The sequence below is a fragment of the Pangasianodon hypophthalmus genome, chromosome 11 (genome assembly GCF_027358585.1).
Source record: "Pangasianodon hypophthalmus isolate fPanHyp1 chromosome 11, fPanHyp1.pri, whole genome shotgun sequence".
Taxonomy (NCBI): Eukaryota; Metazoa; Chordata; class Actinopteri; order Siluriformes; family Pangasiidae; genus Pangasianodon; species Pangasianodon hypophthalmus.
In genome coordinates this window covers 16,813,812-16,834,856 of record NC_069720.1, presented here as the reverse complement: position 1 = coordinate 16,834,856, position 21,045 = coordinate 16,813,812, and the positions used below count along the sequence as shown (strand labels likewise).

Here is a 21,045-nt window from a genome sequence, read left to right as displayed (position 1 = left end):
TGTTGTTCCTGGGAGAAGCTCTGGATCCATCATGACCCTGACCAGGCTAAAGCGGTTAGTGAAGATGATGATTTGATTATTTTTAGTTTACTTTTAATCTGTACACCATAAAATAAACCTTTTTCAGACAAATTCTGGGTCTGATTTGACCTTTCTTATTTTATTTTATTTATTTATTTATTTTTTAAGTACTCAGGAGTTGTCGTTTTACAACTGAATGGTGGGGAATTAATTGTTTATAGGGATCCAGAAACGGTAGCATACTCTACCTGATGTTAAAGAAAAAGTCAATGTAAATTTATTTGATGTAAATAAAAAATGTAAATGTAAAAAAATGTACATTTATTTGAACTACATGCAAAACTTTTATAATAGAAACAATTCCTAGCTTCCTAGGTAGTCACAAGTGTTGCGTATACACCCTTTTTTCACCGTAGCTTGGGAAATGTAGTTCTCTGCACTCAGTTTTTGTTGAACGGAGCACTGAACAGCCCTCTATAAGAACTACATTTCCCAGAAGCGCCATGAAGCCGTTTCCCGTTATTCTCGAGACCGCCAGCATTACACACTACATCTATATCAAAGTTAATATTTCCACAGGTAGGTATTATGTTTTCGTGGTCTGTTTAGCTTATTTTTTATTATTAATAAAAGTGGATAAAGGTTTGTCTGTTAATTAATTTACACGCAGAGCTATCTTAAATGTGCTAGAGAGTCTGAATGAGTTTGTGTGGAGAGCTGCAACTTGTTTAGCTGAAGATAGTGTTTCGGAGTTAGCCACCTACTCAATAAACACAAATAATATGCAGTTACTGTCTAGCTCCTTTTTAAATGTGTTTTTATCTACAGCTAGTTGGGTGTACACAAATCTGAACAGTGTTTTTCGCTGCTGTAAAGTTCACACATCAGCCTAGCTGAAAGTAATGTACTGAGTCGTGCATTTCTGCTGGGATTTTGTTAATGTTTACTTTTTCTCTCTCTTTCTTTTAATATATCACAGAGACCTGACAATGACAGGTGAGTAACATACAACACTATACTTCTGAAAGGTTAAAGTGCCCCTGAAATTTTTGTATCTGTCCTTTAGTTATGATATAACTATACACGACAGTATATTAATTAATTAAATACAAACATTCTGTCAAAAAAAAATATTTTTTTATGATTCATTCCGTTCTAGTCTTGTGTTCATCCAATTAAATGTTTTCTAGAACATCTAAGTCCCGCCCCCAAGGGTGGTTCTTGCTCTACAGTAGCACCTCGTTAACAGCAAACATGGTTCATCTATGTGGTTTTGGCTGTGTGTTTTCTCAACCAACTATCCCAGAGGGTAGAATTTGTGCAAGTTGACATTTATGTGCAAATCCATTTTTGGGTGTTGGGTAAATCAGTCAGGCACTTTGACATGCCATCACTCTGATTTCCTGATTCAAAAGGAAATACGTCAACATACAGAATCAAATCATGGCTCTCGTTTCATGGGGACTTTAAATCCAAGTCCAGTCAAAATGAATCAAAATGCATTTCTTTGTCTTTTTCAGAGCGAGTCAACAATTTCCCACCTCTGCCCAAGGTTTTGCGCATTAAGCCGTGTTTCTACCAAAATGTTGATGAGGAAATTCCCCAACCTCACCGCCAGATTGTTCACAGAGTTTACAAGCTTTGGATCTGTAAGTAGCACCAATTTCACACAATCCACTGTAGACGCAGAGCCAAACTAATCCATACACATCTGTGTAAAAACATCTATGATAACTGACATTTCTTCATAGTGTACTCGATTACACTCTGCGTCAACCTGGTGTCATGCATAGCCTGGGTGGCGGGTGGAGGCAGTACAAATAACCTTTGGCTTGGTCTCCTGTGGCTTGTGCTGTTCAGTCCCTGTGGATACATCTGCTGGTTCCGGCCCCTTTACAAGGCATTTAGGTAAGACGCTCCAGGGAGAAGAAATAAGACTAATGTATGACATGTCAAATGAGTGTTTAAAACAGGTTGATTTATCTCTTTCCACAGGGCTGACAGTTCATTTAACTTCATGGCGTTCTTCTTCATTTTCTTCCTTCAATGTGTTCTTGCTTTCATTCAGACCCTGGGAATAAACAACTGGGGTGCATGGTGAGTATCATTCTACCACATTAAGGAAGTAATCTGCAATTTTTATTCAGACAAAGCTGTGACTAAACAAACTTCTCAGCCATTGCTTTTTTGGGAAGTTCCAGATAATAAGTGGTTGTGCCCTTTCGTTTTTTGACTGTGTTGCACTGGTGGATTTTGCCTCATCAAATTTGACAAATTTGCCGTCGCATCAAACCGTCTAACTGGAACTGTGAAACTAGCTGTAATGTTAGCTCTGTAGTTTACTGTCTAAAATGTTGACTGAAACCTGACTGCAGGTCAAGAAAATCCTGAATATGGCAAGTCCATGGCATGAAGTTTAGAATAAATCTGACATTCTTACCTCTTAGCACATATGAAAGAACCCTGGCTTTAAAAAATCCTAATTGATATTTGATAACAGTCAAATAAATGGTGCTAACCTTGCATATAACTGTATAAGGTTAGGGTTCAAATTTTTAAGACAAACAATAGGAGGAAATACAGGCTAAAACTCATTAAAGATGACAGTAGTGGTGGTTTTAACCAAACATGGTGAATGTTGGACACTTTCTACTTATAAATTCTGAAACATACAGGATACTGAACAGAAATATGCTTCTCTTTGGCATGTATCTCAACCAGAAAACTGTCAGAGCATTTTAAAAATATACATTATGCAACTATCCAACAACTTGATCAAAGCCTGACCTTCAGTGTGTGGGTAATTCACACCAAGTTAGCAATGTTATATACATCTTTAGGCAGACTGACTGTTCTCATCCTTGCATTTGTTAAACTGGCTCCTTACCCAGCAGCATCTTTGCAGGAAGCATAGACAAGATTAAAAAATAAATAAAATCATTTCTGTATCTTTTTGGTGAAATATATTTATGGTTTCTTGAAGTTGAGGTGTTAAATTATATTAATAAGTTAATAAGTATGTTTGTCAGAATTCAGCCACAGTGATATCCATTGGTTTTTGCCAGACTGCCACACATATTTGCTATGTGATGCCTTCTCCATCTCTTTCACAGGTGTGTCCCAGATCTCATACACTGACACAGAATGATACACCCTATTGTAATTAAATAAAAAGTTAAAAATGCTCCTTTAAGAAGAAATGTTTTCAGCATGGACATAATACACTTTAGTGCAAAAGTGTATGTTTTAGTGTTATCCAAAAACAAGCATCTCAAGATCAATGGGGGCTGATGAATATTACAGCTGAGAATATTTATATCATAATCAGAAGGGGAGATTTTTTAACAACACTTTTAACATACACTACACGTGATAATTAAGTATTTTTGTGAAACCTAACACACTAAATATCTTACTCCTATACATTTTAATTTTGTCTTAAGGGGTTGCAGTCTTTTGGCCTGACATTGCTTTTGCTAAATAAACAATAAAGTCATTAATTCAGCTCACATTTTTAAAGCAGCCTGCATGACAGAACTTTGAAATCTGATGGTCATCATCACATGATTTGGTGTGGAGCTGCTCATGTGAAAAAGACTATTCATGGTAATGGATAACTCTGTCTTCTTTTCCCTCCCTCATAAATCACTCTAGTGGCTGGATAGCTACAGTGATGTTTTTCAGCACTAATTTGGGCTCTGCGGTGGTTATGCTCTTCTCCGCTCTGCTCTTCACTGTAGACACTGTGCTTATGGGACTGGTTCTGATCAGGGTGAGTATGACAGACACATTTTACACCAGTTTAACAACAAACCATGAGTATAATTATGACCAAATAAACACTGTCCTGTACTTGAGTAATAGGGATGGCTCAGTATGGGAATTCTGCATCGATCTGATATTTGTCGCACATATTTTTCGGTATACATTTATAACATTTTTAAATGGGACGCGGTGGCTCAGTTGGCTACTGATCGAAAGGCCATGATATCAAAGCCCTGCACTGCCATGCTGCCATTGGTGGATCCTGTCTCAGTTGTAACAGAACATTGGGTATAAGCATCACTACATATACAGTGAAGGAAAATAAGATAAGATACTTTTGTTTTTGTTATTTAACATACTTCCAGTGCATATATCCACTTCAGATTCACACACATAATGTCTTTTGACCTTATACTTATAAAAATGAACAAAAAAGTATATTTTCATAAGTGTAAACAAAGAAATAAAAAAAAAAAAAAAAAGAAATTGATACAGAAAAAAGTATTCAGAGACTATATTTAAAAAACTTTCAGAAATAAATGCTGCAAACAGAGCTTCCCCATAGCAAAGCCCTTAAACATCCCTGTCATGACAATTGTTTGTTAATATGCAGGTGGAACGTTCATGGAACCACAACTAATCGTCGTCGGACAGTTTTGCCATGCAAAATTTCACAGTGCACTCTCAGACTAATAATAAAGAAGGTACGAGAGAAGCCAGCAGTCACTCAGAAAGAGTTGTAGCCCAACCTGAAAGCAGCCAGAATAAGTTACACAGAAAATAATAAGCACAATCATCTCCGTTCCTCCACGCCATGCAAAACTCTTCTGTTAAAAAAGCAGCTTTATGTAACTGAACCTTTACAAATTTCACTTGAATACCCCTGGTCTATGGCTAGGTCAGGTGAGGTGGACAGTGTGTAGAATTTTGTTAAATATTACACATTGGTCTTTCTTATTTCAGATTCACAGGTTATACCGTGGGGGTGGAGGCAGCCTTCAGCGTGCCCAGGAAGAATGGAGCACCGGTGTGTGGAAGAGTGCTCCTGTGAGAGAAGCTGGCTTCAATGCCATTGCTGAGACCGGCCCCAGTCTCCCCCAGTACCCGGCTTCTGTGCCCAGCTACCCAGAAAGCAGGCCGTGGTGATAAACCACTCTGGACTCCAGATGGAGACAGAACGCTCCATTCTCCCTGTGCTTTAATCATCTCAGTCATTTCATGCCTCAGTGTGAACAGCATGACTGTGAAATGCTGACACTACAGAAAAAGGACTACAAATTCCACTGTCCATTTGTTTACAAACTGCATCACAAAAGTGGCTGTGTAAGAAACATCTCAGTTACATTCCGATTGATGTAAGTAATATTACTGTATAAACACAATCGATTGGATTGATGCTGCTCACACTAAAGTAGTGGCAGCTTTTCCAGAGCCTTTCACTCTAAATGTGAGAAGTGTAATATTTTAAATCACAACACTGGTATTTATTTTGCCAAATGATGCCTTACATAACAAAATCCCCACACTGCACTACCATGACTTAATTTGTTTTCAATGATTTTAAAAGGTGTGTTCTATTGATTTGTCTGGCCTTTTAATTCACTGAAGATGTGCATAGGCGTTGCATGCTTTTCAGCTTGCCAAGAACATTTCATTTTTTCCATCTAAGTGCAGCTTTTTTCCACTTCTCTCTGCTGCTCAGAGTTATTGCCTCAGCTCCTCAATTTCTCTATTATATTTAGCATGTGTAAAGAATGAACTTTATTCTATTTAGCATGATTTAAAAAATATGCATGTATTTTTTTTTTCGGTTGCCAAAAGTTCTGCAGTTTTGCAAGTGTATCCAGTTAGGAAGAATTATTATTTCATCAATGCTGTGCCTACTGTCTGCTTTCAGATAACCACTGCTTTTGATTTCAGTGCCCTGCTGATCGGATATCCATTCCTTTAGCTGGTGTTACAGCTGTCTAATATTCTTAATTGTGTAATGTTCCTGTTAGGAGCAGTATGTTTACAGAGTGGCCATATGAACCTAGGTTTGAGAGGTTATGAGTGCAGAAGTTTATCCTTACTTGATTAACATGATTAATAACATTATAGTTTGATAAGATTGTGAATGTGTAAAAATGTGTTACAAAAATGACTAACTTGTGGCAATTTAATAAAAAACTTTCCTTTCGAAGATTTTGGTCTTTTACACTCAACAAGATTGGATAGTTTCTAGAAGAGCTATTGCATACACTGAGGCAGATGTGACAGAAAAATATTATTATAGAGGCAGCAGTGGCTCAGTGATTAAGGTTTTGAACTACTGATCTGAAGGTTGTAAATGCCAACTCTATCTCTCTCTCTCTCCCTCCTATATATATATATATATATGTATGCACACACACACTCGGACAGCCGAGTGTGTGTGCATCATTTTCCTGGGGAAGAGATGGCACCAGGATCTCTTCTCCTTCTATGGGAAGAAGGCAAGCCGACGGAGGCAGTGTGATGTACTGTGCAGTGTTCTGCTGGGAATCCTTGGGTCCTGGCATTCATGTAGATGTTCCTTTGACACGTACCACCTACCTAAACATTGTTGCAGGCCAAACACACCCCTTCATGGAAACAGTATTCCCTAATAGCAGTGGCCTCTTTCAGCAGGAAAACGCACCCTGACACACTGCAAAAATTGTTTAGGAATGGTTTGAGGAACATGACAAAGAGTTCAAGATGTTGACTTGGCCTCCAAATTCCCCAGATCTTAATCCGATCGAGCATCTGTGGAGTGTGCTGGACAACAAGTCCAATCCACGGGGGCCGCACCTCTCAACTTACAGGAATTAAAGGATCTGCTGCTAACGTCTTGGTGCCAGACACCACACCTTCAGAGGTCTTGTGGAGTCCATGCCTCGATGGGTCAGAGCTGTTTTGTTGGCACAAGGGGGAGCTACACAATATTAGGCAGGTGATTTTAATGTTATGGGTGATATATATATATATATATATATATATATATATATATATATATATATATATATATATGTACTGTAGACACACACAGTAGGTGCAGAACGCCTACTTAATTTTACCATATATATATATATATATATGGTAAAATTAAGTAGGCGTTCTGCACCTACTGTGTGTGTGTGTGTGTGTCTATATATATATATATATGGTAAAATTAAGTAGGCGTTCTGCACCTACTGTGTGTGTGTGTCTACAGTCTGTGCTTCATTTCTAAAGCACAGCTCCCCCTAGTGTTTTGAATCAAGCATTGAAATAAAATTGCATGAATAAAACACAGTTCCTGAAGGAGACGCTGTCAGTAATTAACCCTACAAAACCACAAAACCAATTGTTCACGGCTAAAAATATAAATCTGCAGGCTTTCCACCAAACACAACACAACTGTTAACATTTATAGCCTCTAGACCTTTAAAACGGTCTTTACATAATAGATTCAAGTTGTCAGTTATTTGGTGAACAATCCTCCACTGTTAATCTCGTTGTGTATAAATACATTTGCAGTGGATCTTTTTATTATAATACCAGTCTGGCTCCTATCAATGCACAGCCCTGATTCTTTCACACAAATGCTGTTCTGTACAATTCCCTGTCCTCCCATCCCCCACCACATCCACCAGACAAGTAAAACACGACATGGAGTTCACTGAGGAATGGACTAAATTGATTTTTTCCCAGGCTGTTGTTTTTTCCGTTTTCTTTCGCAATAACATCGTTCATTTTGTTATTTCTGATCGCATAATACGACAAGAACGTGTTCTATCCACGAATATCTCACTGGATATATAAATATCGTCATCTAAAACACCTACAGGAGATAAAAACTAAAACAAAAGCATTTTATCTCTTCAGGCTTGGCTTTTTACAACTTGTGAAATGGATTTCTTTGACACGGAGCGGACTTGCCCGAGCCACGCGCTCCCTTCCACTTCACACGTAATGCCCGGTAGTCATGGCGAAGTCTGAACTGAAACTATACCGAGTTTCGTCGTAAAACCAGACTATTAAAACCGGGCCAGTAAGACCATGAGGTTCAGACATCACTGGATATGTTTACAAGAACGAAGGGCCTATGAGGAAGGGTAGACCTGCCTGGAATCGGTCTGTTTTTTTCGACTGTACTGTCGTTTTAAATCTTCGTAGCCCGCCTGTTTCTCATTGGCACCGCCCACCTTGGAACGGAGGAGAGCGCTGATTGGACGCGCCGCGCTCTTACTGAATCTTTCCTGCGCTTTTCATTGGTGCGCTGCCGCCTTTCCCCTCAGGCTCTCGCGGGGCTGCTTTGTGAAGATGGCGGCCGAACTGGTAGAAGCGATGGTAAGTAGATGGAGCTATTTTTTAGTGCGGAAAAATAAAAGCTCTCCGAGCCCAAGAGAGACCGGTTGTCATTTATTTGAATACGACAAGAACTGATTGAGAGCACGGGGCTCAGCTGAAGTCATTTCTTAGAGTTAGTGGTCCATAAACTGCGCTTGGCACTGGTGTCTGGACGTAGCTAAGGTTAGCCGCTACTGGCTAACGTTAGTAGAAATGAATGATGGGACTGTTATAAACACCAGCTCACAAAGTAGGCGCCACACTGAGGAAACCAGGGTTACTTTTCTCATTTCAACACAAATCACGAATCCTAAAAATTAACAGAACAGATAGCATTGTCACTTCATGCACCTCCTGACGTCAAGAGCTGAAGTAAAGCTAATAAATGACTGTGGTGTTGAACTGAGCCGGTGGCTCCCTGCACTGGTCCTCAGGATTTCCTATTGTGTAAGATACAGCTAGTGTTAATATTCGTGATTGGCTAACTAGTGCAAACTATGTAAGTTAACCGTGTGCATTCGTATTTGAAAACATACTTGAACTTGTAGGGGATTGTCTACATTTGGACACTGACAGTTTGCAGTTGTCCTTTGAAGGTAAATAATGTGACAGAGCTTTACTTGTTTGCAGGCAAGAAGAAAATTGCTTGTTGTAAATACTGGTTTCTTATTTGTAACATTCATGTCAAAAAGACAGGTAAACATTAGGGATTGTGGGCTTTTTGCATGTAATCAGATCATTTAGCTCTACTTTTGAGGAATCCCACTGTTTAAAAACTACCTTTTTATCACATTTTGTTTCTGTCTCTTTTTCTGCACACTTGTTCCTCTTGTGCCTAGAACATGGTGAAGAGTTTCCGGGTGTCTGACCTGCAGACACTACTGGCCTCTATGGGGCGCAGTAAAAGCGGGTTAAAGCAGGACTTGGTGGGACGAGCTTTGAGACTGGTGCAGACAGAATACAGCCCGGAGCTGCTGAAGAACGTCCGACAGCTCTACGAAACACGCTTTCCCAAAGCACCCGGATGGTTGGCTGCCCGTCGCCCAGAGGGGATACCAGCAGTGTCCTATACAGCGATCAACTCGCCCCCACGAAACACAGCCCAGGGCACAGACTACCTCAATGGCATGCCCAAGCTGGCTGCTCCACCAGCAGCCGAAGTTAAACTAGTGCCCTTGCCCTTTTACCACAACTTAGAAACATTGTTGCCACCTACAGAGCTAAGTATGTCATATTTAATCACAAAGTCAAACTAGTTTCCATTGTTTGCCTTTTAATTATTAAAAATTAAAACGCTAATGGTTAATTCTCTTCTCTCTGTCATACTTTGCAGTTGCGCAGAATAGTGAGAAACTACAGGATAGTCAGTGTGTTTTTGAACTAACACAGAGCCAAATAGACCAGATCCGAAACTCCAGGTGAGTAGAAGATGTGAATGTTGCAGATTCTTGACTTCCTGGGTTCTTAAACAAAATTTGGTTTGCACTCAAAATTCTCTCTGTTGTCGCTAGGATTTAAGTACTTGCACACTTGGTTTTGTATGACTGCCTCACATACTTCATACCGGTGCCATGACTAACAACAGATGACACACTATCACACATTTCGTGGCACTGCTTTTTTACATTCGCATCAGAATCAGGAATACAAAGGGATGTGACAAACACTGACACGGCTGAGCAAAATGATGTTTTTGTTGCAAGCTGCTTTCTTTAGTATGGAGTGAGACTTCTGCAAAAACAGATCTTTTCTTCCATGTGTAGTTTGTTTAGGATATGCACTCTTTGTTTACACATTCACAGTTTACTCACTGCAAAATGGAATGACAGCTAACTTTTATCTACACTTGTGTTCTTAGTGAACTTCGCCCAGGAGTGAAATCGGTCCAGGTGGTCCTTAGGTAAGTCTGTCAGAATATTAAAAGGGATGTTTTGGTCAACTCTTTTTGAATGTGTCAGAGCTGAGTCTTGTTCTTCATACGCCGTTTAGCAAATCCAGATAAGTTGATGTATGCCATATTTATGTACCATGATACTTTCAAACTGGTTAATTTTGCTTCTTCTCTCTCTCTCTCTGTCTGTGTTTTTTTTATTTATATACGCACATACATACATTTTATATAATTGTATATATATATGTATATATAATTACGCACGCACACCAATCAGCCATAACATTAAAATCACCTGCCTAATATTGTGTAGCTCCCCCTTGTGCCACCAAAACAGCTCTGACCTGTTGAGGCATGGACTCCACAAGACCTCTGAAGGTGTGCTGTGGTATCTGGCACCAAGCCGTTAGCAGCAGATCCTTTAAGTCCAGTAAGTTGCGAGGTGGGGCCTCCATGGATCGGACTTGTTTGTCAAGCACATCCCACAGATGCTCAATTGGATTGAGATCTGAGGAATTTGAAGGCCAAGTCAACAACTTGGACCCTTTGTCATGTTCCTCATACCATTCCTGGACAATTTTTGCAGTGTGGCAGGGCTCATTATCCTGCTGAGAGAGGCCACTGCTATTAGGGAATACCATTGCCATGAAGGGGTGTACTTGGTCTGCAGCAATGTTTAGGTAGGCGGTACGCATCAAAGTAACATACACATGAATGCCAGGACCCAACGGTTCCCAACAGAACACTGCACAGAGCATCACACTGCCTCTGCCGACTTGTCTTCTTCCCGTAGTGCATCCTGGTACCATCTCTTCCCCTGGGTACTCTGACCGGTCTGCAGCTACACAGCCTCATACGCAGCAAGTTGGGATGCACTGTGTGTTCTGACACCTTTCTATCACAGCCAGCATTAACTTTTTTTCAGCAATTTATGCTACAGTAGCTCTTCTGTGGGATTGGACCAGACGGGCTAGCCTTCGCTCCCCACACGCAACAATGTGCTTTGAGCACCCATGACCCTGTCGCTGGTTCACTGGTCGTCCTTTATTGGACCAGTTTTGGTAGGTACTAACCACTGCATACCAGGAACACCCCACAAGGCCTGCCGTTTTGGAGATGCTCTGACCCAGTCGTCTAGCCGTCACAATTTGGCCCTTGTCAAAGTCACTCCGATGCTTACGCTTGCCCATTTTTCCCTCTTCCTGCCTTGCTGCCTAATATATCCCATTCTTGACAGGTGCCATTGTAATGAGAGAATTAATGTTATTCACTTCACTTGTCAGTGGTTTTACTGTTATGGCTGATCAGTGTGGGTGTGTGTATATATACATACATATGTATATAAAAATATAATAATCTCCAGAAATGCAGATGAGTGACAAAAACCAGCATGAAGTGTCTTAGTAAGGTTTTGGGTCACCACGAGATGATAAAACAGCTTGGTGTTGGTGTTTTTTTTGGTGGTGATGGAGAGCGCTGTCTAACAGATGTTTAACTGGGTTGAGGTCTGGTATCAGTGAAGCCCTTAGCATATGACTTACACCATTTTGATCCTCATCAAACCATTCATTGAGCACTCATGTCCTGTAGATGGGGCAGAGTCTTCCTGGAAGAGACCACTCCCATTAGTACGGAAATATATGTGACTTTTCTCTCTAAGGGGACAACTGGACACAAACCCTGCCAGCAAAATAAGTCCCCCTATGGCATAACTGTGGTTTTTTTTCCCCTCTAATTTGTCACTTGTTTGTTCCTGCCCCGTCCCCTCGTCTTGGTAAGAACAGACAAATCCTGTATCGTGTTAAATTGTCAACAGTCTTATCTGGATATCTGAGCAATTCATGTACAAAGAATGGGCTCTGGTGAAGACAGACTGTGAAATGTATTTTGCGAAGCAGATTTGAACATTCAACCCTTGTGATGCTCTTTTTCAGAATCTGTTACACTGACTCCATTGGTGTTCAGGAGGATCAGTACCCTCCCAATATTGCTGTCAAAGTGAATCAGTCCTACTGTCATGTTCCCGTAAGTAGGTTTATATCAGCTCTATGAATTCAGTTGCTTGGTATTTAGATTGTCAGATGGCTGAAAGTGAAGGAGTAATATCCATTGCCTGCCTACCTATTGGTTTTTGATTCCTGCTCTAGTGAATGATGCCTAAGGTAGGAGAATAAATTTCTAGATTTTGGCTTTTTGGCATAAATGTTCCTAGATTTATTACAGACTCTTAGTGAGTACCCCCCAGAAAGCCTCCTTCATATTACGGACACAAAATCCATTTGTTGTGTTTAGTGCATCCTTTCAGGGTAAATTTCTGCACAGAGTTTTCTCTTAGCACCTTTGCTAATTTTCTCTCTGTTATCATTTCCAGGGCTATTATCCTTCCAATAAACCAGGTGTGGAGCCTCGTCGCCCCTGTCGCCCTATAAACATCACCCCCTGGCTTCATCTCTCGACAGCTACCAACAGAGTCACCATCACATGGGGCAACTTTGGAAAGGTATAGTGTAAAGACATATAAAGATTCTAGCAATAATTGCAATGTAGTTAAATAATAAATGTAGTTACAGTAACAAGGTAGTATAATGCAGAATGGGGTGATTTGGATAAAGGTCAAGTGTACTTCAATGAGGTGAAATTTATTAGCTGTTGATTGTAGAAACAGCTCTACTTCTTTACCCTAATGTAAAGGGCCTATGCATATGAAAATACATGTATATGCAAATTGAAAATGTGCCCCTGTCCTCCTGTCTTCTAATGTTCAGCATGTACAGGACTTTACTCTAATTACCTCTCAATATTTATCAATTTTTCATATATATATATATATATGTGTGTGTGCAAATATGTGCACTACTCCTTCTACAGTTATGATGGGCTGAAAATGGCAGTATGTCTCACATCCCCATGATAACACTTTAATATTAAATAACTATGCATTGACACAAGTCAAGTGGAGAGCTGTTTGTTTATTATATTTGTTAAACGTATGTTATTTGATATAACCCTGATTTTATACAGTCATTGGCTGTACTGGCAGAAGGGAAGGAACTTTTATTCCCCTCTATATTTAGACTGTTGAAGCAAGAAACCATTATTCATCTGATATTACTGTATCCATAATGACTTGTTTCGTAATTGCAGCGGTATTCCGTGGCTGTGTACCTGGTGAGGGTCTTCACATCTGCAGAGCTCTTCAACCAGCTCAAGCACTGCTCAGTGGAGAGCGCAGAGCGATGTCGTGAACGCAGTAAGTCACCATAAGCAGAAGCTTTATTTACCTATAAATACAGTAGATTGTTTTTGTTTCTTGTGGCTAAGACTCGAATAAATAAAATGTTTCCTGGAACTGTGCTTTGTCTCTCTGCAGTTCAAGACAAGCTGCGTTTCGATCCAGAGAGTGAGATTGCCACTACAGGACTGAGAGTGTCTCTGATCTGCCCAGTATGTCATTGTCCTTTATTCATTCAGTCCATCTTTTCATTTCATCTCCCAAAATATAATGAGTTGAACTGCAACAATCATGTCTCAAAGCTAGGGCAAACTTTTTTTAAAGGTGTTTCTAGAATTTGTAAGAATCATATAATTACAAATTACAACGTACTGTGATCTTGCCATGCAGTGGATCAGGCTTTTTTTAAATATATTTTTATTTTAGGCTTTGGTTTCCGTTTTCCTTAAAATGTATTTCAGTAGGTGTATATTGTTTCAGTAGAGAGTTTAAAGTCATTTAGAGGAAAGGAGAAAGTTTTACAATGTCTCTTTTGTAATCTACATTACATACAGCGAAGACTGTAAAAATTACATAGTAATTTTAAAAAAGGATGCTGAAATAATTTGGTAATAAATTACTTATTTTCAGATCACTGTTCATCTTTAGGAGGTCTTTCTCAGTCTTTAAGAAGTTTAGGAAATCTGGCTCAACAATATGAATGAATGCTTTTGAGAAAAGTGATCTTTGTTTAAAGACTCTGTTTATTCTAAGTGGTTCTTCAGCTATTTTCCAAAATTTGTTTCTTTGGAGAAGTACATATGATGCTCACCATCCCTATGTCCCATCAGCTGGTGAAGATGCGTCTGGGAGTGCCGTGCCGGGCACTCACCTGTGCTCACTTGCAGTGTTTTGATGCTGTCTTCTTCTTGCAAATGAACGAGAAGAAGCCTACATGGACCTGCCCTGTATGTGACAAACCTGCTCCCTTTGAGCTGCTCACCATTGATGGGTAAGCTGAGGGTGTTGCTAATGACTTTTCCTACAGTACAAGCAGAGTTGCTTAATTAACAGCTACTTTTTCTGGTTCAGATTGCTCTCTGAGATCCTGAAGGAGACTGAGGATGTGGAGGAGATTGAATATTTGACTGATGGGTCATGGAGACCAATCAGGGACGACAAAGAAAAAGACAGGGAGAGAGAAAATAACCACACTCCAGAGTATCCGGTTGTGGATATATGTAAGATTTTCCTTTGTGTCTAAAGCAGGACTTGGCAGCTCTGAATAAATTAGAACAACATTTTTACATCCATGTTTATCACTTTTTATCCAAATTCAAATCCAGATCAGTTGTGGGTAAAGGATCTTGCACAGGGGTGGCCCACATTTTAACCTCAGCATTCCGATCACAACAGCAGAACTTTAATCACTGAGCCACCACTGCCTTACACATGCACAGTATATTTTGTTTTCTTTGCAAATCGCAGATGATGAGGAAGCCAGGCTCAGATTGTTGGGTCAGCCTGGAACAATTGGGGGTTTAGGTGGGTGGTTGGATTTGAATTCTGAACCCTCTGATCATAGGCCAGAGGCTTAGCTCCTGACACCCCAAAAAAACATCTCAGTAGTGTCCTCATTTCAGGCTGTCGGTCATATTTAGAGATTAGCATCTCTAGCAGAAGCAAAAGGCAACTCACAAGGCATCTGTAGTTTTAGGGAGGGTGTGATCAGTCAGGAGGAAGAAAACAATTTGTCAGCTAATTCATTGCTGCAGTTAATTTATTTATTGCTGTCAGTACAGTAGTTTGCCTCACAGGCATCAGAGGGCTCCAAAAATGTACAAACTACTGGTTTAATTTCTTTTACATAGTGTAGACATTTGTGCCTCACCGTACACTTTATTTGGAATACCTGTACACCTGCACATTCATGCAGCTGTTCAGTCAGCCAATCATATGGCAGTAGCGCATTGCAAAAAATCATGCAGATACAGGTCAGTTAATGTTCACATCAAACATCAGAATGGGGAAAAATGTGATCTCTGTGATTTTGATCGTAGCATGGTTGTTGGTGCCAGATGGGCTGGTTTGAGTATTTCAGAAACTTCTGATCTCCTGAGATTTTCACACACAACAGTCACTAGAGTTTATACAGAATGGTGCACAAAACCAAAAACATTGAGTGAGCAACAGTTTTGTGGGTGGAAATGCCTTGATAAGAGAGGTCAGAGAAAAATGGCCAGATTGGTTTGTGCTGCCAGGAAGGATATAGTAACGCCAATACTCACTCTTTACAACCGTGGTGAGCAGAAAAGCATCTCAGCATGCACAAAACATCAAACCTTGAGGTGGATGGGCTACAACAGGAGAAGACCACATTGGGTTCCACTCCTGTCAGCCTGTAAACAAGAATCTGAGGCTATCATGGGTACTGACTCCCCGAAACTGGACAGTTGAAGATTAGAAAAAAATGCCCTGGTCTTTTTCCATTCTTCAACTGTCCAGTTTGGGTGAGCCTGTGTTCTACCACATCCCAAAGGTGTTCTACTGGATTCAGATATGGGGACTGGGAAGGCCACTGAAGAACATTGAACTCATTGTCATGTTCATGAAACCAGTCTGAGACGACTTTTGCTTTGTGACATGGTGCAGTATCTTGCTGGAAGTAGCCATTAGAAGATGGGGAAATTGTGGCCATGAAGGGATGCACATGGTCAGCAACAATACTCAAATAGGCTGTGGCATTCAAGCAATGATTGATCGGTATTAACAGGCCCAAAGTGTGCCAGGAAAACATTTCCCACACAATTACACCACCTCCACCAGCCTGGACTGTTGACACAAAGCATGTTGGGTTCATGGATTCATGCTCTTTGTGCCAAATTCTGTCCCTACCATCTGTGTGTCTCAGCAGAAATCAAGATTCATCAGACCAGGCCATGTTTTTCCAGTCTTCAACTGTTCAAATTTGGTGAGCCTGTGCCCACTGCAGCCTCAGCTTTCTGTTCTTGGCTGACAAAAGTGGTACCCAACGTGATCTTGTGCTGTTGCAACCCATCAGATTCAAGTTTCAATGCGTTGTGCATTCCGAGATGCTTTTCTGCTCACCACAGTTGTACAGAGTGGATATCTGAGTTACTGTAGCCTTTCTGTCTGCTTGAACCAGTCTGGCCCTTCTCTGTTGACCTCTCTCATCAACAAGGTGTTGAACTGCTGCTCACCTGATGTTTTTTCTTTATTGCACCAATATGAGTAAACTCTAGAGACTGTTGTGCATGAAAATCCCAGGAGATCAGCAGTTAAAGAAATACTCACCTCCAGCCCATCTGGCACCCGCAATCATGCCACGGTCAAAATCACTGAGATCACGTTTTTCCTTATTCTGATGGTTGATGTGAGCACTACCAGAAGCTGCTGGTCTGTAAATTAAAACTTGATTAATTTTCACTTATCTTTTCAGGTGTTCCTGAGACGAATGGCCACTCCCCAGCACACAGCAGTACGAGCCAGACAGGACGATCGGCATCGGGCGGCCCAGCAGCAGGCACAGGTGGTGCCACCGGACCTTCAGGCGGAGGGGCAGTGGTGGACCTTACGCTGGACGACTCATCAGATGAGGAAGAGGGTGGAGGGGGGGCTGGGGACAGCGAGGACACAGAGGACAGCCAGGACAGCCCAGCGCCTAAGAGGGGCCGATACGATTATGACAAAGATCTGGTCACTGCATACTGAAACAGGCTGCAGATGCGGACAGAGGGAGAGGGGATATGGGTTTGGGTCTGAGCCCTAGAAAAATCCCCTCACTCCCATCGTTTTCTCTCCTAAAATGCGTTTCCCCAAAATACTCATACAGACATACGAACACATGCACAAACTGTTGACCTCTGGAGCAGGTGGGCATCCTCATGACACCACTGGAAATCCACAGATGCCCACTAAAGCCATCCTCTGTCTTCTCCACGGCATCTTAATACTGTTTTCTCCCTTTAAATAACTATGGAGGAGTTATAAACCACCCTTGATTCTTTCTCTTCCATCTCCCCCACACTTTGTATTTCCAGCCCAAACCACTTAGCCTCACAGTCACCATAGGCATTTTAGCTTTCACCATAGACGAGTTCTGCGAAGAGATGCTTAAAAAGATTTGTTGTCAGCAATATAAGGTCAGAACCGCAAGTGGCGTATACAGAGACAAACTCCAAGTTAGATTAAAAAAAAACTTAACTAGGAATTAAAATTTTACGACCTATAATTAATACAGAGGCATTTCCGTTGAGTTTAGATATATTGTGGAGCAGCTGTTATCCAAAAGCCAAAATAACTTTCAGCTGTCTCTGTAATTATTCATGGTTTGGTCAGATTTGGAAGGTAAGGGTTTGTTTTTCATATATTTATTTTTCTACCCCTTTATTTCTCTTTTGTTCCATGGAAATTGACAACCTACCTCAGTCTAAAGGCAAACTTGACCACAACTTGAAAGGCTAGACAACATGACTTGATTTTTTTTTTCTTTTTCTTTTTCCTTTCTTCTTCATCATACTCATTAACACTGGAAAGAAAAGTTGTTCGCTACATCATGTCGTGCCCTTAGAAATCTCACTAAAACAGCCCTGGACTTTTCTCACAAGTGGATTTCCAATCAGGCTTGCTCACAGACATGAGCGCTGCGCTTTGCCTCCTAGCTGAAATAAGGAATGCTCTCCCATCAGTCAACACTTGGAACTGTGAGAACTTTTGAAATTGATGTTCCAGCGGGTAAATATTATACAGTAGGAGCTAATGATTACGTATCTGAACTTAAATGGATGATTGCAAGTCTGAGTCTCACTTTTGTGGCTTTGCTAACTAAGGCTGTGAAGTATACGGAGCTGCTTTCATGAGAACTTAAGGATGTGGAAGGCAGGGGAGGAGATGGAGATGAAAAGAAGTCCAGACAATGCCAAGAAAACAAACAGCCATTTAAATCACTTGTAGAAGTAAATTCAGTGACTGCATGAACTCAGATGGGTATAAAGGCATCTAACCCAATTGTTCAATTGTTTTTTTTTTTTTCAAGTCAGTCATGTTTTTTCCCTTAATTGGACCTTTTGGTTTGAAACTGATAGGAGACTTTGTTTCCACTGTGAGCCCTGTGAATCAGACATTGATGTTGGATGTCATTTATTTTTGTCGTGAGATGGGTATGTTGGCTTAATCTCCTGATGTGGAATCAGTGATCAGTGTAACATGCAACATTCTTCATTTTTGGCATTCAAAAATCTGTATTTATTGTTTTAATCATTTGTCTTTAAATAGCATTTTGTATTATTTGTACATATTGAGGCATTTGAGAAGAGCGCAGTGCTATTTGAAGTGCTAGTTTTTGGAAGGGAAAGAAAAATGGTTAGGAGGCTGGTTCTGATTTACCTGGTTAGATAGGAGATTTTGCTGCATCCACTCACAGAAATCACAGAAGTCTGTAATCCACGCGCCTGTGGGCTAGACATGTGACGCTTTATACATGGGCATATCATGAGGAACTAGTTTGACTTGATCCTAATCACAGAAATCCTGCTCTGGGTTGTGTTTCAAGCTTCAGTTAGATTTAGTGTGGAACTGTGTACTAGGGGAGGAGATGGAGGCTGACCACTTGAAAGGGGACTGAAGGTTTTGTTCTGGAGTCCATCTCATAAATTCAAGTCATTTGATTAGCGAGCCATAATACCTGAGTACCAGGTACAATGTTAGCATGAAGGGGTTCACAGCTTGCAAATTCTTTTCAGTGAGTAGGAAGAGAAACCACTGCATAATGTCCACTGCTCTGAGTGACAGGCCTGCGCTTACTTTTTTTTCCCCTCCTTAAATCATCTTGAATTCTAACTTGAAAACAGTGTCAGTACTGTATTCCATCTGTGCAAGGGAATGTCTTAACTGAAAACCATAACATTGAAGAAAGTCGATTTTCATTTTGATTTGCGAGTCCGCATATGATCTTCCATGTATTGTCCACAATATTCCCAGCTTCAAGTTTTAGTAGAGAAGCAACAGTGCTCATATTGGCATATTCTGTTCTCTTTATTAGTCCCTGTTTTTGTTTTTGTCCTCCAACTGGACCACATTTTGACTGATTTTTTTTTTCTTCTTTTTTTCTTTTTTTTTTGTAGGAACTTCTTGAATAGATTTCCATTCTACACTTAATAAATTAGAAGAGAATTGGGTAGATAAAGGTTCATTTGTATGAAGTAAAATGACTTTCAGCTTCTCGATGGCGATGAAGTGTTGAGTCTCAGTGATTTTTTTGAAATCTGGGGTTTGACCTGAAGTGGTTCTTTGGGATTGGAGGTGAATCCTGACTGGTGACATCCCTTCTCATTACAGTGCTTAAGATAGCATGGGCAGTGGCTTGCAATGTAATTGTTTTTTTTTGTTGTGTGTGTCTTTTTACATGTTGATATCAAAAGCCAATAAAAAATAAATAATATTTTATCAATTTTTGAATTGCCTCCAGTTTGCTCCAGTGGGTGGTCCTGGTAAAATGTTAGTGGTTTGTTTTTGCCACTTTCAGAAGAGATAAATAAATCAGTGAAATTCTGTCATGTCCTCACAGTGGATTTGGCTGTGGAATCAAGTATTTGGTGGGCCCTGTTTAAATGGAAAATCATGTAAAAAGTTCAAGGACAGCATACTGTCATTTATGTGTGCAATTAATTAAACTGATTTTAAAAAATTTAGTGTTGTGTCTTTTTTTTTTTTAAACCATTGTACCAGCGGGTCTGTGTGGTGTTTCTGTGCATGTTGTCCCCTGTTCATGTGGATTTTCTGTGTTCTTCAATTTCTTACCACCTCCCCAAAAGCGTGCCAGTAGGTGGAGAGGTAACATTAAATTATTCTAAATTAGTGTGTGTGAATGTCCAGTGTTCCCAGGATAGGCTCTGGATCCACTATCACCCTAATCAGGATAAAGCAGTTACTGAAGATGAATGAATGTTCTATACCATAATTAGCTAATTAGTTATACAATACCCTACTGAGGGTCAGATGTAAAGTTTAACATGAGAATTACTGCATCCTTCCACTAGATGTCATACTTGGTACACAGTAAGAAACCATCCCTTATTTATAAGGTTAGGAAGTCTGTTCACTTGTTTCTGATCAGTAAAGACACATACATATCTTACAGCGCTTGTATCATTACTGTGTCCTTCATGACTGTAGTATATTTTACCGCCATTGTTTGAAGGTAACTGTTCTTCAAGTAGAACTTGTTCCTGGAACATTTTACTCAATCGATACCATCATCAGTGTGTACCTTTTAAATTCTCCCTCGCCTGAGCAGCATGAAATTTCCTCCAGATGCCCCATTTGGCTTCCAGACAGGCAAGCTTTTGTGTAGCTCTGCATTCCAGTTTTAAAAAATACTGAAAAATCATCTGAGCCCAAACAAACATTACTAGCTAACTAATGGCATTATCTAGCTCAGAAGCCTAGATCTAAACAAGTAATTAAAGGTACAGTTTCAATATTTTCAATTAATTTAATTTTTTTTTTTTTTTAATTTCAATATAATGAAATCTGGAGCTACACAATATAAAATGGCATGTTTTAAGGGATGCCAGTCCATGGTAGGGCATAATGCAGACACACATTTACATCTAGAGGCAATTTATAGTAGCCAATCCACCTACTGACAGGTTTTTTGTGGAGGTGGGAGGAAACCACAGAAGCAGGCGGAAACCCACTCAGACTTGGGGAGAACGTTCAACACAGAGAGTAACAAGATAAGGGTTGAACTGGGGACCCTGGAGCTGTGAGGTGGCAACGCTATCCATTGCACCAGAGTGCCAAT

General features: G+C 40.3%; 2 protein-coding genes across 2 annotated transcripts; both read left to right on the top strand.

Annotated features, from left to right (window-relative positions):
- Positions 1-467: 467 nt before the first annotated feature.
- scamp4 (secretory carrier membrane protein 4) lies at positions 468-5,968 on the top strand. The gene is made up of 7 exons (XM_026913473.3): positions 468-600; positions 1,001-1,017; positions 1,542-1,670; positions 1,773-1,929; positions 2,017-2,118; positions 3,676-3,793; positions 4,750-5,968. Exons 2-7 carry the CDS (start codon positions 1,011-1,013, stop codon positions 4,930-4,932), a joined length of 696 nt encoding a protein of 231 aa, XP_026769274.1. The 5' UTR covers positions 468-600; positions 1,001-1,010; the 3' UTR covers positions 4,933-5,968.
- Positions 5,969-7,510: 1,542 nt separating this feature from the next.
- On the top strand, positions 7,511-19,937 carry pias4a (protein inhibitor of activated STAT, 4a). The gene is made up of 11 exons (XM_026925496.3): positions 7,511-8,118; positions 8,958-9,342; positions 9,452-9,536; positions 9,977-10,018; positions 11,944-12,034; positions 12,381-12,509; positions 13,154-13,259; positions 13,380-13,453; positions 14,072-14,232; positions 14,313-14,461; positions 16,681-19,937. Exons 1-11 carry the CDS (start codon positions 8,092-8,094, stop codon positions 16,950-16,952), a joined length of 1,521 nt encoding a protein of 506 aa, XP_026781297.1. The 5' UTR covers positions 7,511-8,091; the 3' UTR covers positions 16,953-19,937.
- Positions 19,938-21,045: the final 1,108 nt, after the last annotated feature.

What these genes read in the sequence shown, in the direction of transcription:
- scamp4 (XM_026913473.3), top strand. An exon ending in AGTTTACAAGCTTTGGATCT is followed by an intron (nt 1,671 to 1,772) that starts GTAAGTAGCACC and finishes ATTTCTTCATAG; the next exon opens with TGTACTCGATTACACTCTGC. An exon ending in ATAAACAACTGGGGTGCATG is followed by an intron (nt 2,119 to 3,675) that starts GTGAGTATCATT and finishes AAATCACTCTAG; the next exon opens with TGGCTGGATAGCTACAGTGA.
- pias4a (XM_026925496.3), top strand. Translation starts at nt 8,092, where the DNA reads ATGGCGGCCGAACTGGTAGAAGCGATG. An exon ending in CCGAACTGGTAGAAGCGATG is followed by an intron (nt 8,119 to 8,957) that starts GTAAGTAGATGG and finishes TCTTGTGCCTAG; the next exon opens with AACATGGTGAAGAGTTTCCG. An exon ending in GTTGCCACCTACAGAGCTAA is followed by an intron (nt 9,343 to 9,451) that starts GTATGTCATATT and finishes CATACTTTGCAG; the next exon opens with TTGCGCAGAATAGTGAGAAA.